The 16,925-nt window shown below is 36.8% G+C and overlaps 1 protein-coding gene across 1 annotated transcript in view; it reads right to left on the bottom strand.

Annotated features, from left to right (window-relative positions):
- Nucleotides 1–663: 663 nt before the first annotated feature.
- Nucleotides 664–16,925, bottom strand: part of VTA1 (vesicle trafficking 1) — a 77,705-nt gene continuing 61,443 nt past the window's right edge. Inside the window, 1 exon segment of the mRNA NM_001133194.1 lies at nucleotides 664–2,919. Coding sequence (NP_001126666.1) covers nucleotides 2,774–2,919 — 146 coding nt within the window. The 3' untranslated portion in view covers nucleotides 664–2,773.

The following is a 16,925-nucleotide window of genomic DNA, read 5'->3' as shown; positions in this document are numbered from 1 at the left end:
ATGTATGTATCTGCATACTACTCTTTTCCTTCTTTGCTCAAATGTTACCTCAGGGAGGTCTATCCTGGCTATTCTATTGAAATATGCATATGTCTGTACGCACCTAAGCAACTCCTATCCTGTCCTCAATGTTTCCTCCATAGCATTTATCACTATTTAATACAGAAGTTCCCATAGTGTGGTCCCCAGACTTTCTAGCAAGTTCACAGATGATGCTGATGCCGGTCGTCCAGAGACACCTTTGACAACCAGTTTGAGGAGAATCTCTTCTCTCAGACTTGCAATATTTCTGATTTGGGTAGAGCTAAACCCAAATCGAGTGGATAGAGCTAAACCACTCGAACTTTAGGGACCACCTTAAGTGTCTCTTAAAACTCAGAAGGCTGGGACCCATCCCTAGAGTTTCTGATTGTGTAGGACAGGTGGGGCCCAAAATTTGTATTTCTAATCACACTCGGAGAGCCACTGATTAAATGTAATGTATATTTTATTATCTATTTCCTCCCTTTTAGAATGTAAACCCTATGAGGGAGGGACTTTTTTTTCTGCTGTTTCTGCTTGCAAAGAACAATACCAGGCACATAGTAGCCATTCAGTAAATATATATGGAAGGAATAAATGAAAATTGCTAATCCTACTGTTACATCAGAACACATCTCCTAATTTTATTTTAAGATTTTATAGGAAAAAATACAAATACAAAGTTAACAAACATTGTATAGTTCAATCCCCTCATGCAAGAAGGCATTTTTAAGCACTGGGCCACATAGACAACTGGGATTTCCTGATATTTGGGAAATAAATTATTAACAATTTACATTAGAGCATTAGTATTGACACTAAACATTTATGAAATGCTACCATGCGCTAAGCACTTCAGGTACTGTATCTCTTTCAATTCTCATAACTATTGAGATGGCTAGTGGTGTCATTTCTATTTTACAGAGAAGGGCTCTGTCACACCGTGCAGCCCACTACCAGTGGACTCCATAGTTTCTATATTGTCTCCTTACCTCTATGTGCTCTCCCAATTGGGAACCAAAAGGTAGGGTATAAAATAGGAGGTGATGGGTTTACTTTTTAGTGTCCAAACATATCAAGGTTTGAATTAAAATTTGCTGAACATCGTATAACACTAAAAGTCATCCTGGCCATCTTTCTATTGTAATAACATTCTAAAGAGCACTGAATTTCTAGATGCAAATGTGGAACCCTACAAATGTTCATACCTCTTGTAAAAGATAGGAAAATGTTTTTTAGGAGGCATGTTGTTTGGGGACTTTTTTGTGAGAATTCAGAACAGTTTAGTCAGTCTGAATATTTATTCTACCAAACCCTGTACAACAGCATTACATTTATGCAGAAAATAATGGATATAAATGATTATGAGTTAGTGATTTGTTTTTTCCCAAAAGGCCATTAGACTAGGTGTATTAACTTTTTCTTAGAGGGCCAAATAGTAAATGTTTTTAGACTTGCAAGCCTTACAACTCTGCAGTTGCGGAAAGCAACCACAGACAAAACATAAATGAATGAGTATAGGCTTGTTCCAAAGAAACTTTATTTACATAACAGGTGGCCAATCCATGGGCCAAAGCTTGCTGACCCTTGTGTTTAAAGATTCCCATCTTAGTAGCATGAATAAAATGGACCAGATAAAGCTCAGTTAACTTTGTCAAATTTATCTTAAAAAACAAACAAAAACCAAAAAACAAAACTGTTTCTTCCTATAGAAACACCCATAGTCCCATAAATAAAAATGACTTTTAAAAAAGACAATTCTAGCAGGCAAATAAAAACAGACATTTGTCTTTGTAATAAGTTGAATTAGCTAAACGAATCCTTGTATTTATTTTTCACACAGCACAAATGCAGGTGGTACACAGTAAGTTCATAATTCCCCACAAACCTTATAAACTTAACAAATGGGAATCTAAACATAATATTCTGAATCATCCATAGCTATCCACTGTGTGGAATCCATTCTACAGCAGCAGAGGAGTACCTTAATTTAAAGCACCAAGTTTCCAGGCATTACTACAAATATCTTCTTTTCATTCTCTAATACATACAGTCAAACTGCCTATGAAGCAAATACCAATTCATCTTATGCTTTAATAGATAAGGTAAAGCAGTTGGGAAATCAACATTATTCTTAAGTCTGAAAGTGATTCTACCTCTTTACCTTATTTTCTCCCATGAAATTTTAAACTTTTAATGGAGTTATATTTAACATGAGAATAAATTAAAATTTGAACTTAATGTCTTTTCAGATTCATCCAGCAGTTTAGAATGTTCATATTTGTTTTATGTCTTGAGGGAAACAAAAACGTAATTTCTAATTTAGAATATTCTGGCAATCTTTATTAAAAGTTACATTTATAATTTTATAGCAAAGTAATATCATCTGTTTGTCCAAACATTACAGATTTTTAAAAATTCCCCTAATGTATGTAAATACAAAGCTTATTCCCAGTACACATTTTATAGAGGTGTGTTTTCATTTTTTGAAGCAGGGTTCAATGGACATTTTTAGGGTCTTGCTAACATCAGCCCTATATACTCAGAGATGATTGAATCTAGTAAATGGACAATGAAAACTGGTTGAGGCTGCTGATGAATGCTTCAATAAAAATCTGATACACACAGATTTCATTGTCATATTCAACGAAACCAAGTCTTCCTTAAAACTGTGATCCTGATAGGCTGAAGACAGAGTAATGGACTGTTAGTTCCTCATGCCAAAAATACATGGGTCTGTCATACAAAGGCTTCATTCTCTGCCTGTCGTCAGTAACTTGAGAGCCTTTTGTAGATTCTGGACAGCAGTGCTTACATCTTCATACTGCAAAGCACTGCCAGCATATTTGCAGTACTTCTGAGCTCTAGCAAAGTCCTCTGGGGTTAGACGAATATCCCCTAGAAGAAAAAGAACAATTGGGATATTTATAAGAATATACAAAGTGTTCTGTAAGGTTGGGCAAATGCTTATGCTTAAGATTAAAAAACATATTTAAGGCTATGTAAAAACAGTAGTTTTAGTCAATCTCATATGAACTTTGATACATTTTCTTCGTTCTCTTCAATTGTCTTTTTATTACTAATATAAACCACAGACACGCCAATACATAATAACTTACATGAATTAAGATTTTCCTTCAAGAAGCAATAAAGACAAACAAGGATAGTAGCTTTGGTGTCTATGGTAGAATCACTTAGCCTCTCTCTTCATGGAACAATACACACAGACTAAACCAATTCAACCCTCATTTGAGCTGGAATATAAGTATCACCTTCAATAAAAAAAAAAGTGAATAACAAACTTTATGTAAAGAAAACCAGGTTGCTTAGCTTGTTTTAAGCATGAAAATATTTTACATGTTTGTGCCATCCATGTAAAAATTTCTTAAGGTTTCTTAAATTTTATATCACTGAAATATACAATTAAACATGTAAACAACCATTACATATTATTTCTCTAAAATTTACTCTTAGCAAGTTTTCTAGTTATACATATGATTAATATGTAGGGCCCAACTAAACAATTTCAGTTAAAAAAAACATTAAAAACATTTCATTTAATCTAAAATACGAATTTCCTTGAACATATATTTCTAAAGACAAAATTAAAAATGGACATTGTATCTTGTCTTTTGAAATAACCACCATTTTCTTTGGAAATTTTTATGAGAATTCTCAGGAGTACTAATCAGAAGGCTGGGAGGCATAGACTGTAACAAGCAGACAACATATTTCAACTCTGTTTGAAACAAGTACAAGGCTGTACTTAGAATGACTTCGTTTAGTTGCTTTTAATTTTGCCATATGTATATATTTTATGCTGCGTGTGTGTATACACAAACACACACGCAGCATAAAATTAAAAATTTGACATTACCTAGGCAAAGATTTCAAAGTAGGCAGCAACTCCAGGCAACCGGATACAATATTCTGATCCAAATTATTATTTCCTAAAATTTTCAAAAAGAGTACTGAAACAATTTATGCTACTGTTTCCAGCACAGTGCCAGGCACCTGTAGGTGCTCAGTAACTTCACTGCACGAATATGAAAAAGCTGTATTTTAAATTATTTCCCACATTTTAAAACTAAGTTCATACAGAATTAAACATTAATTAAGTTGCAGATTTTAAAATACACATATACTTACTAGCGTAGGGTGCTAGAGTAAGTCTTCAAATATTTGTTGAACTAGTAGTATTTAAGATTACATAAAATTTGGCCTTTACTGTTGTGAATAAGGGATTACCGATTCCAATTTTAACAGAAGTTATTGACTTGGCATTTGTTGCCCATTAAACCTAAACATCAACTATCCTGCAGTTCTGTTGACAATTTAGTCAGGTATGCTCCAGTTCATATTTCTGATCCTGAAAAATACCTACCAGATTCTTTAATGGTTTTTCAAAATATATTTACACTACATACGCTGTCTAGGTGAGGAAACATCTTTGAAAACTGAGTCTACCTTAACGCTACTTTTTGTGCTTTAAGTCTCTCCTATCTCAGGGCACTCTTTTAAATATACAGGGCATCCATCCAGAATTTACTGGACGTGCTGAAAGAAGGCTGTAATGGTCAGATTAATCTTTATTTTTATAGCATTAGCTTTAGCACTGTTTGGCTGACATATCACTTATTAATAAGGTAAAATGTGTATAATGGCAAGAACTCTGTTACTATTTTTGTTTTATAAACTTATCTACTAAGGATTAAATTATTTTAAAACACAAATATTTTTTTTTGTGAAATAATTTCAATATTTAAAAAATGTGAATGAAAATATATTAACAGAAAAATATAACTAGATATAAAATATATAAAGCTTACAGACATGCATAACCAATTATGTAACTCATATATAAAATACAAGAACTAAGTAATAACCAATGTACAGATTTAGATCCGAAGTGTAATTTATAGACATATAGAGATATTTATTTTCAACAATGAAAAATATAAGCCAAAAAATCATGTTACTTGCTATTTTGTAACACATAGGCTCTCCTTTATTTTAAAAATATAGTAGTCTATAATTCATTAATAAAATATGAATTAAATTCTTAAACTGAGTAAAAATAAAATGTCACCTAATTATGAGTCTTTAAAATTAGTATTTAAAAACTCAACAGAGAAAATGAAAACTATACAAGGGTAAACACATTTCAGAAAGAGAACAAGTGTTAAATTTCAGTTTATCTGACTTTATACTCAAAAAGGTCAATATAAGCTTAATGCACCAAAATAAAAGTTGTTTTTTTCTATCATTACAATTTACTAGAGGCCATAATCAGAACCAGAGAGTGTGCAAGTGGACCTTAAAGATGCTTCAAAGATTAGAGGGGTTGTCTAATATATCTCTCTTCTGAAATCTTAGCTTATAAGTTCCAGACGAGCTGCAGACAAGACCATCTATATTATAAGAGGGCTTCATCTCCTCTTCAGAGGTCAGGACAAGATCAGGCAGAAGAGAGCTAGAACTATCAGTTAAATCCTCTACTACAGTGGCAAAGAGAGCCTGGGTCAGCACTGGATCAAAGATAACATCACTTGGTGTAAAGAAAAATCACTGCGTGCTCAGTTGACATAAGCATCCCTTTCCAAGGTTGATATATCTAATGTCATAAGAGAGTGTAGAACACTTACTTGTAAATATTTCCAAAATGAGTCTTTAGCGGCTCTTTCCAATTTAACTAGATAGTTCTAGAAATTCTTATGTCAAGGGCCTTGGATAATTTCATTCTGGTATACTCTATTATCCTTTGACTTGGATGGAACACACAGGACACAGACTGAACGAAGGTTCATACATACAGGCATTGCTGAGACATGTCACTTAACAATTCTTAACATGTCACAAGACATGTGACTTAACATGTCACTTAACAATGTAGTAATGAATACAGGCAGAATCTCATTATGTCAAGTGCTGTGCTAAATATTATTCAGATATTATATCACTTAATGCTCAAAAAACTTTTTTCTTTTTTTGAGATGGAGTCTCACTCTGTCGCCCAGGCTGGAGTGCAGTGGCGTGATCTTGGCTCACTGCAAGCTTCACCTCCCAGGTTCATGCCATTCTCCTGCCTCAGCTTCCCAAGTAGCTGGGACTATAGGCGCCCACCACCAGGCCTAGCTAATTTTTTTTTGTAATTTTTTAGTAGAGATGGGGTTTCACCGTGTTAGCCAGGATGGTCTCAATCTCCTGACCTCGTGATCGGCCCACCTCGGCCTCCCAAAGTGCTGGGATTACAGGCGTGAGCCACTGCGCCTGGCCAATGCTCAAAAAACTTTATCAGGTATGTTGTCATTCACACTCTAATATTATTCAGAGATGTAAAAGTAAAAAAGTAAACACTGTGCTTCAAATACCTACTTATCCAATTCCACTCTCCAGAGTCAGCCACAAATTCATTACAATATATTTAATATACATTAATATCACACATATATGCATTAAAAGGTGATTAAATACTAAGCAGTAAGGAGAAATATGTAGCAGAAAAGGGATATAAGAAGTACTAGAAGCGGTAGTAATGGTAGTGACAGTGGTTATAAATGCACTATTTTTAAAAAAGACTTTATTTTTTAGAGCAGTTTTAAGTTCACAGCAAAGTTGAGAGAAAGGTACAAAGATTTCCCTTATCTCCCCTTCCCCACCATGCGTAGCTTCCTCCATTATTAAACTCCCCAACTTGAGTGGTACACATTTGTCACAATCGATGAACCTGCATTGATCCATCAGTATTACCCAGAGTCTATGTTGGGGTTTTACTCTTGATGTTGTGCATTCCATGAGTTTGGACAAATTTATAATGACATATATCTATTGTTATAGTGTGATATGGTTTGGATTTGTGTCCCCACCCAAATCTCCTGTCGAATAGGAGGAGAGGCCTGGTAGGAGGTGAGTGGATCATGGGGATGGATGTCCCCCTTGCTGTTCTTGTGATAGTGAGTTCTCATGAGATCTGATGGTTTAAAAGTGTGTGGCACTTCCCCCTTCACTCTCCTATTGCCGTGTGAAGAAGGTGCCTGCTTCCCCTTCACCTTCCATGTGACTTGTTGAATGATTTTGACCAAAATGCTGATAATTATATGGACAATGAAGTCCAGCCTGAGGTGGTTTCAGATGGAGATGAGGAACTTATTGGGTACTGGAGTAACGTCACTGTTGCTATGCTTTAGCAAAGAGGCTGGAGGCATTTTGCCCCTGCCCTAGAGATCTCTGGAACTTTGAAATTGAGAGAGACGATTTAGGGTATCCGGCAAAACAAATTTCTAGGCAGCAAAACATTCAAGAGGTGACCTGGCTGTTTCTAAAAGTGTACGCTCATATACATGAACAAAGAGATTATCTGAAACTGGAACTTATATTTAAAAAGCAGAGCATAAAAGTTTGGAAAATTTGCAGCCTGATCATGTGGTACAAAAAAAAACCTGTTTTCTGAGGCAAAATTCAAGTCTATCACCCAAATGTGCATAAGTAAAGAGGAGCCGAATGTTAACGGCCAAGACAGTGGGGGAAAATGTCTCTAGGGCATTTCACAGACCACCACAGCAGACCCCGCCATCACAGGCTTAGAGACCTAGAAGGAAAAAATGGTTTCATGAGCCAGATACAGGGCCAGCTGCTCTGTGCAGCCTTGGGACATGACACCCCAGCTGCTCCAGCTCCAGCCATAGCTAAAAGGGACCAAGGTGTGGCTTGGGCCATGGCTTTAGAGGGTACAAGCCCCAAGCCTTGGTGGCATCCACATGGTGTTGGGCCTATGGGTGCGCAGAAGGCAAGAGGTGAGGTTTGGGAATCTCTGCCTAGATTTCAAAGAATGTATGGAAATGCCTGGATGTCTAGGCAGAAGTGTGCTGCACTGGTGGAGCCCTCATGGAACACCTCTACAAGAGCAGTGCAGAGAAGATATGGGGGGTTGGAGCCCCCATGCAGCATGCCCACTGGGGCACTGCCTAGTGGAGCTGTGAGAAGAGGGCCACCATCACCTAGACCCCAGAACAGTAGACTTACTGACAGCTTACATCATGCACCTGGAAAAGCCACAGGCACTCAACACCAGCCTGTGAAAGCAGCCAAGGGGGCTGTACCCTGCATAGCCACAGGGGTGGAGCTGCCCAAGGCCTTGGGAGCCCACCCCTTGCATTGGCATGACCTGGAAGTGAGACATGGAGTCAAAGGAGATTATTTTGGAGCTTTACAACTGAATGACTACCCTGGTGGGCTTCAGACTTGCATGGGGCCTGTAGCCCCTTTGTTTTGGCCAATTTCTCCCATTAAGAATGGGAGCATTTATCCAATGCCTGCACCCTCACTGTATCTTGGAAGTAACTAACTTGTTTTTGATTTTACAGGCTCATAGGTGGAAAGGACTTACCTTGTCTCAGGTAAAAGTCTGGACTATAAACTTTTGAGTTAATGCTGAAACGGAGTTAAGACTGGTGGACTATTGAGAAGCGATACTTGTATTTTGGAATATGAGAAGGACATGAGATTTGGGTGGGGCCAGGAACAGAATGATATGATTTGGACTTGTGTCCCTGCCCAAACCTCATGTTGAATTGAAGGAGGGGCCTGGTGAGAGGTAACTGGATCATGGGGGTGGATGTGCCCCTTGTTATTCTTGTGATAGTGAGGTCTCATAAGATCTGATGGTTTAAAAGTATGTGGCACTTCCCTCTTCCCTCTCTGTCTCCTGCTGCCATGTGAGGAAGATGCCTGCTTCTCCTTCACCTTTTGCTATGATTATAAGTTTCCTGAGGCCTCCCAGTCATGCTTACTGTTAAGCCTGTGTAACCGTGAGTCTTAAACCTCTATTCTTCATAAAGTACCCCGTCTCAGGTAGTTCTTTATAGCAATATGAGAACAGACTAATACTCAGGGTCGTACAAAATAGATTCACTGCCCTAAAACTTCTCTATGATCCACTCATTCATCCCTCCCTCTCCCCCTAACTCTTGGCAACTGCTGATCTTCTACCCCCTCTATAGTTTGCCTTTTTCGGAATGTCACATACTTGGAATTATACAGTATATAGCTTTTTAAAATTGGTTCCTTTCACTTTGTAATATGCATTTAAGTTTCCTCCATGTCTTTTCATAGCTTGATAGCTCATTTCCTTCTAGCACTGAATAATATCCCATTGTCTAGATGTACTGCAGTTTATTTATCCATTCACCTACAGCAAGATAATCTTGGTTCCTTCCGTGTTTTGGCAATTGTATACAGAGCTGCTATAAACCTTTGCTTGCAGGTTTTCATGTGAATATATGTTTTAAATGCACTCAGGTAAATACCAAGGACACAACTGCAGGATCCTAAGGTATATATATTTAGTTAAATAAGAAACTGCCAAACTGTCTTTTAAAGTGGCTGTATCATTTTGCATTCCCACCAGCAATGAATGAGTTTCTGTGGTTCCACATCGTCACCAGCATTTGGTGCTGTCAATGTTGTGGATTTTGGCCATTCTAATAGGTGTGTAGTGGTATCTCATTGTTCTAATTTGCATTTTCCTGATGACATATGCAGTGGAATATCTTCTCATACGTCTGCTTTCCATTTGTATATCCTCTTTGGTCAGGTGCCTGTAAAGGCCTTTTGCTAATTTTTAAATAGGGTTGTCTGCGTTATTGTTCTTTAGGAGTTCTACGTATATTTTGTTAACAGTCCTTAATCAGATAAGCCTTTTGCAATGTTTTCTCTCAGTCTGTGGCTTGTCTTGTCTTTTCTTTTTTTTTTTTTTTAGAGACGGTCTTTTCATTTTTTTTTTTTTTTTTTTTTTAGAGACGGAGTCTTGCTCTTTCGCCCAGGCCGGACTGCAGTGGCACTATCTCGGCTCACTGCAAGCTCCGCCTCCTGGGTTCATGCCATTCTCCTGCCTCAGCCTCCCGAGTAGCTGGGATTACAGGTGCCCGCCACCGCGCCCAGTTAATTTTTTGTATTTTTAGTAGAGATGGGGTTTCACCGTGTTAGCCAAGATGGTCTTGATCTCTTGACCTCATGATCTGTCTTTTCATTTTCTTGACAGCATCTTTGGAAGGGCAGAAAATTTTAATCTTAATGAAATCTGCCTTATCATTTCTTTCTTTTATGGGTCATGAATTTAAAAAGTCATTGCTCAGCCCAAAGTCATCTGGATTTTCTCTTATGCTATCTTTTAGAGGTTTTATAGTTTTGTATTTTACTTCTTCAATTTATTTTTTATTAAGGTAAAGTATTCATATATAATTTGCTATCTTTACAATTTCAAAGCATACATTTCAGTGGTAATAAAAACACGTATATTCTCTTTTTTCCACTTTCATCCTCCACTCCTTCCCCCTTTCCTTCCTGGTCTTTGGCAATCACCAATCTACTCTCTATTTTCATGAGATCCACCTTTTTTAGCTCCCACATGTGAGTGAGAACATATGATACGTGTCTTTCTGTGCTTGGCTTATTTTATTTCAAACAATGACCTCTAGTTCTATCCATGTTGCTGCAAATAATAGAATTCTTTTCTTTTTTTTGGCTGAATAATATTCCACTGTGTATATACACCACATTTTCTTTATTCATTCATCCACTGATGGCCATTTAGGTTGATTCCATTTTTTGACTACTGTGAATAGTGCTGCAATAAACATGAGAGTGTAGATTTCTTGCAGCATATTGATTTCCTTTCTTTTGGATATTGTTTTCCTTTCCTTTGGAATTGTTTAATCATATGGTACTTCTATTTTTAGTTATTTGAGAAACCTCTGCACTGTTCTCTATGCCTGTCTTTTGGTATGAGCCATTTTAACTAGGGTAAAATGATAATGCAATGTGATTTTGATTTGTATTTCTCTGATGATTAGTGATGCTGAGCATTTTTTCATATACTTGACATTTCATATACAAAATTTTAGATCTTTTGCCCATTTTTGAATTGCATTATTTGTTTTTTGCTATTGAGTTGTCTGAGCTCCTTATATATTCTGGTTATTAATCCCTTGTCAGATAGATGGAGTGCAAATATTTTCTCCCATTCCATGGGTTGTCTTTTCACTTTGTTGATTTTTCCTTTGCCATGCTGAAGCATTTTAGCTGGATCTAGTCCCATTTGGCCATTTTTGCTTTATTTGTCTATGCTTTCGAGGTCTTACACAAAAAAAATCTTTGCATAGACCCATGTCCTGGAGCATTTCTCTAATGTTTTCTTGTATCAGTTTCATAGGTCTTAGATTTGAGGTTTCAGATGTAAGTCTTTAATCCATTTTGACTTGATTTTTGTGTAGGATGGGAGATGGGGGTTTACTTTCATTCTTTTGCATATAGTTATCCAGTTTTCCCAGCACTATTTATTGAAAAAATTGTCCTTTCCCCATTGTATGTTCTCGGCACCTTTGTCAAAAATAAGTTGATTGTAAATGCATAAATGTATATCAGGATTCTCTATCCTGTTCCACTGGTCCATGTGTCTGTTTTTTATGCCAGTACCATGTTGTTTCGGTTATCATAGCTTTGTAGTAAATTTTGAAGTCAGATAGTGTGATGCCTTTAGCTTTGTTCTTTTTGCTCAGTTTTGCTTTTAGTATTCAGGGTCTTCTATCATTCTACATAAATCTTAGGGTTCTTTTTTTTGGTGAAATGTCATTCTGTGAAGAATGTCATTGGCATTTTGATAGGGATTGCACAGAATCTGTAGATTGCTTTGGGTAGTATTGTCATTTTAATAATATTAATTCTTCCAATCCATAAGCATGGAGTATCTTTCCATTTTTTATGTGTCTACTTCTATTACATTTATCAGAATTTTATATAGTTTTTCTTAGTTATTAATACACAATGGTGTATATACACAATGGAATATTATAGTTAGTTATTAATAACTAACTTATTTAGATCGATTCCCAGGTATTTTATATTTTTTTGTATTTGTATTTTTTGTATTACATTCATCAGAATTTTATATAGTTTTTCTTAGTTATTAATATATACACATAGTGTACATACACAATGGAATATTTAGTTATTAATAACCAACTTCTTTAGTTAGATCGATTCCCAGGTATTTTATATTTTTTATAGCTATGGTAAATGGGATTGCTTTCTTAATTTGATTTTCAGATTATTTGCTGTTGGTGTATATAAACGCTACTGATTTTTGTATGTTGATTCTGTATCCTGTAACTTCACTAAATTTATCAGTTCTAACGGTTTTTTGGTGGAGTCCTTAGGTTTTTATAGGCATAAGATCATGTCATCTGTGAGCAAGGCTAATTTGACTTCTTCCTTTTCAATCTGGATGAACTTTATTTCTTTCTTTTGCCTAACTGCTCTATTCTCTATAAAACTGCCCTAAACTAAAAAATTATATACATAGTATTAATTCTACCAGTGGATTTTTTACCTTGAAATGTTTTCTTCTGCACATTAGTGTTTTCTTTCAGACTGAAGAACTCCCCTTAGCTTTTCTTGCAAGATGGGTCAGTTTTTGTGTCTGGGAAAGACTATATCTCTCCTTCATATTTGAATGACAATTTTGCTGGACATAATATTCCTAGATGACAGTTTTTTTTTGAAAATGTTGTTCCAATACCTACTGGCCTGTTGAGAAGGCTGTTGCCAGACGATCTGGAGCTCCGTTATATGCATTTGCTTCTTATCTCTTGCTGTTTTAAGGACCTTCTCTTTGTCCTTGGCCTTTAGCATTCGATTACTACATGCCTTCAGGTAGTCTTATTTGGGGGTTGAATCTGTTCGGTGTTAAAAGACCTTCCTGTACCTGGATATTTATATCTTTCTCAAGTTTTGGGAAGTTTTCTGTTATTATTTCTTTCAATAAGCTTTTTTTTTTTTTTTTTTTTTTTTGCTGTATCTCTTTTTTTTTTTTTTTTTTTTTTTTTCTTTTATTATTATTATTATTATTATACTTTAGGTTTTATGGTACATGTGCGCAATGTGCAGGTAAGTTACATATGTATACATGTGCCATGCTGGTGCGCTGCACCCACCAACTCGTCATCTAGCATTAGGTATATCTCCCAATGCTATCCCTCCCCCCTCCCCCCACCCCACAACAGTCCCCAGAGTGTGATGTTCCCCTTCCTGTGTCCATGTGTTCTCATTGTTCAATTCCCACCTATGAGTGAGAATATGCGGTGTTTGGTTTTTTGTTCTTGCGATAGTTTACTGAGAATGATGATTTCCAATTTCATCCATGTCCCTACAAAGGACGTGAACTCATCATTTTTTATGGCTGCATAGTATTCCATGGTGTATATGTGCCACATTTTCTTAATCCAGTCTATCATTGTTGGACATTTGGGTTGGTTCCAAGTCTTTGCTATTGTGAATAATGCCGCAATAAACATACGTGTGCATGTGTCTTTATAGCAGCATGATTTATAGTCCTTTGGGTATATACCCAGTAATGGGATGGCTGGGTCGAATGGAATTTCTAGTTCTAGATCCCTGAGGAATCGCCACACTGACTTCCACAAGGGTTGAACTACTTTACAGTCCCACCAACAGTGTAAAAGTGTTCCTATTTCTCCACATCCTCTCCAGCACCTGTTGTTTCCTGACTTTTTAATGATTGCCATTCTAACTGGTGTGAGATGGTATCTCATTGTGGTTTTGATTTGCATTTCTCTGATGGCCAGTGATGGTGAGCATTTTTTCATGTGTTTTTTGGCTGCATAAATGTCTTCTTTTGAGAAGTGTCTGTTCATGTCCTTCGCCCACTTTTTGATGGGGTTGTTTGTTTTTTTCTTGTAAATTTGTTGGAGTTCATTGTAGATTGTGGATATTAGCCCTTTGTCAGATGAGTAGGTTGCGAAAATTTTCTCCCATTTTGTAGGTTGCCTGTTCACTCTGATGGTAGTTTCTTTTGCTGTGCAGAAGCTCTTTAGTTTAATTAGATCCCATTTGTCAATTTTGGCTTTTGTTGCCATTGCTTTTGGTGTTTTAGACATGAAGTCCTTGCCCATGCCTATGTCCTGAATGGTAATGCCTAGGTTTTCTTCTAGGGTTTTTATGGTTTTAGGTCTAACATTTAAGTCTTTAATCCATCTTGAATTGATTTTTGTATAAGGTGTAAGGAAGGGATCCAGTTTCAGCTTTCTACATATGGCTAGCCAGTTTTCCCAGCACCATTTATTAAATAGGGAATCCTTTCCCCATTTCTTGTTTTTCTCAGGTTTGTCAAAGATCAGAAACTTGTAGATATGTGGCATTATTTCTGACGGCTCTGTTCTGTTCCATTGATCTATATCTCTGTTTTGGTACCAGTACCATGCTGTTTTGGTTACTGTAGCCTTGTAGTATAGTTTGAAGTCAGGTAGTGTGATGCCTCCAGCTTTGTTCTTTTGGCTTAGGATTGACTTGGCGATGCGGGCTCTTTTTTGGTTCCATATGAACTTTAAAGTAGTTTTTTCCAATTCTGTGAAGAAAGTCATTGGTAGCTTGATGGGGATGGCATTGAATCTGTAAATTACCTTGGGAAGGATGGCCATTTTCATGATATTGATTCTTCCTACCCATGAGCATGGAATGTTCTTCCATTTGTTTGTATCCTCTTTTATTTCCTTGAGCAGTGGTTTGTAGTTCTCCTTGAAGAGGTCTTTCACATCCCTTGTAAGTTGGATTCCTAGGTATTTTATTCTCTTTGAAGCAATTGTGAATGGGAGTTCACTCATGATTTGGCTCTCTGTTTGTCTGTTATTGATGTATAAGAATGCTTGTGATTTTTGCACATTGATTTTGTATCCTGAGACTTTGCTGAAGTTGCTTATCAGCTTAAGGAGATTTTGGGCTGAGACAATGGGGTTTTCTAGATATACTATCATGTCATCTGCAAACAGGGACAATTTGACTTCCTCTTTTCCTAATTGAATACCCTTGATTTCCTTCTCCTGCCTAATTGCCCTGGCCAGAACTTCCAACACTATGTTGAATAGAAGTGGTGAGAGAGGGCATCCCTGTCTTGTGCCAGTTTTCAAAGGGAATGCTTCCAGTTTTTGCCCATTCAGTATGATATTGGCTGTGGGTTTGTCATAAATAGCTCTTATTATTTTGAGATACGTCCCATCAATTCCTAATTTATTGAGAGTTTTTAGCATGAAGGGTTGTTGAATTTTGTCAAAGGCCTTTTCTGCATCTATTGAGATAATCATGTGGTTTTTGTCTTTCGTTCTGTTTATATGCTGGATTACATTTATTGATTTGCGTATATTGAACCAGCCTTGCATCCCAGGGATGAAGCCCACTTGATCATGGTGGATAAGCTTTTTGATGTGCTGCTGGATTCTGTTTGCCAGTATTTTATTGAGGATTTTTGCATCAATGTTCATCAAGGATATTGGTCTAAAATTCTCTTTTTTTGTTGTGTCTCTGCCAGGCTTTGGTATCAGGATGATGCTGGCCTCATAAAATGAGTTAGGGAGGATTCCCTCTTTTTCTATTGACTGGAATAGTTTCAGAAGGAATGGTACTAGCTCCTCCTTGTACCTCTGGTAGAATTCGGCTGTGAATCCATCTGGTCCTGGACTTTTTTTGGTTGGTAAGCTATTGATTATTGCCACAATTTCAGCTCCTGTTATTGGTCTATTCAGAGATTCAACTTCTTCCTGGTTTAGTCTTGGGAGGGTGTATGTGTTGAGGAATTTATCCATTTCTTCTAGATTTTCTAGTTTATTTGCATAGAGGTGTTTGTAATATTCTCTGATGGTAGTTTGTATTTCTGTGGGATCGGTGGTGATATCCCCTTTATCATTTTTTATTGCATCTATTTGATTCTTCTCTCTTTTTTTCTTTATTAATCTTGCTAGTGGTCTATCAATTTTGTTGATCCTTTCAAAAAACCAGCTCCTGGATTCATTAATTTTTTGAAGGGTTTTTTGTGTCTCTATTTCCTTCAGTTCTGCTCTGATTTTAGTTATTTCTTGCCTTCTGCTAGCTTTTGAATGTGTTTGCTCTTGCTTTTCTAGTTCTTTTAATTGTGATGTTAGGGTGTCAATTTTGGATCTTTCCTGCTTTCTCTTGTGGGCATTTAGTGCTATAAATTTCCCTCTACACACTGCTTTGAATGCATCCCAGAGATTCTGGTATGTTGTGTCTTGGTTCTCGTTGGTTTCAAAGAACATCTTTATTTCTGCCTTCATTTCGTTATGTACCCAGTAGTCATTCAGGAGCAGGTTGTTCAGTTTCCACGTAGTTGAGCGGTTTTGAGTGAGATTCTTAATCCTGAGTTCTAGCTTGATTGCACTGTGATCTGAGAGACAGTTTGTTACAATTTCTGTTCTTTTACATTTATTGAGGAGAGCTTTACTTCCAAGTATATGGTCAATTTTGGAATAGGTGTGGTGTGGTGCTGAAAAAAATGTATATTCTGTTGATTTGGGGTGGAGAGTTCTGTAGATGTCTATTAGGTCCGCTTGGTGCAGAGCTGAGTTCAATTCCTGGGTATCCTTGTTGACTTTCTGTCTCGTTGATCTGTCTAATGTTGATAGTGGGGTGTTAAAGTCTCCCATTATTAATGTGTGGGAGTCTAAGTCTCTTTGTAGGTCACTCAGGACTTGCTTTATGAATCTGGGTGCTCCTGTATTGGGTGCATATATATTTAGGATAGTTAGCTCTTCTTGTTGAATTAATCCCTTTACCATTATGTAATGGCCTTCTTTGTCTCTTTTGATCTTTGTTGGTTTAAAGTCTGTTTTATCAGAGACTAGGATTGCAACCCCTGCCTTTTTTTGTTTTCCATTTGCTTGGTAGATCTTCCTCCATCCTTTTATTTTGAGCCTATGTGTGTCTCTGCACGTGAGATGGGTTTCCTGAATACAGCACACTGATGGGTCTTGAGTCTTTATCCAGTTTGCCAGTCTGTGTCTTTTAATTGGAGCATTTAGTCCATTTACATTTAAAGTTAA

Source organism: Pongo abelii, chromosome 5, assembly GCF_028885655.2.
Source record: "Pongo abelii isolate AG06213 chromosome 5, NHGRI_mPonAbe1-v2.0_pri, whole genome shotgun sequence".
Classification (NCBI taxonomy): domain Eukaryota; kingdom Metazoa; phylum Chordata; class Mammalia; order Primates; family Hominidae; genus Pongo; species Pongo abelii.
This window is presented reverse-complemented; position numbering and strand designations above follow the sequence as displayed.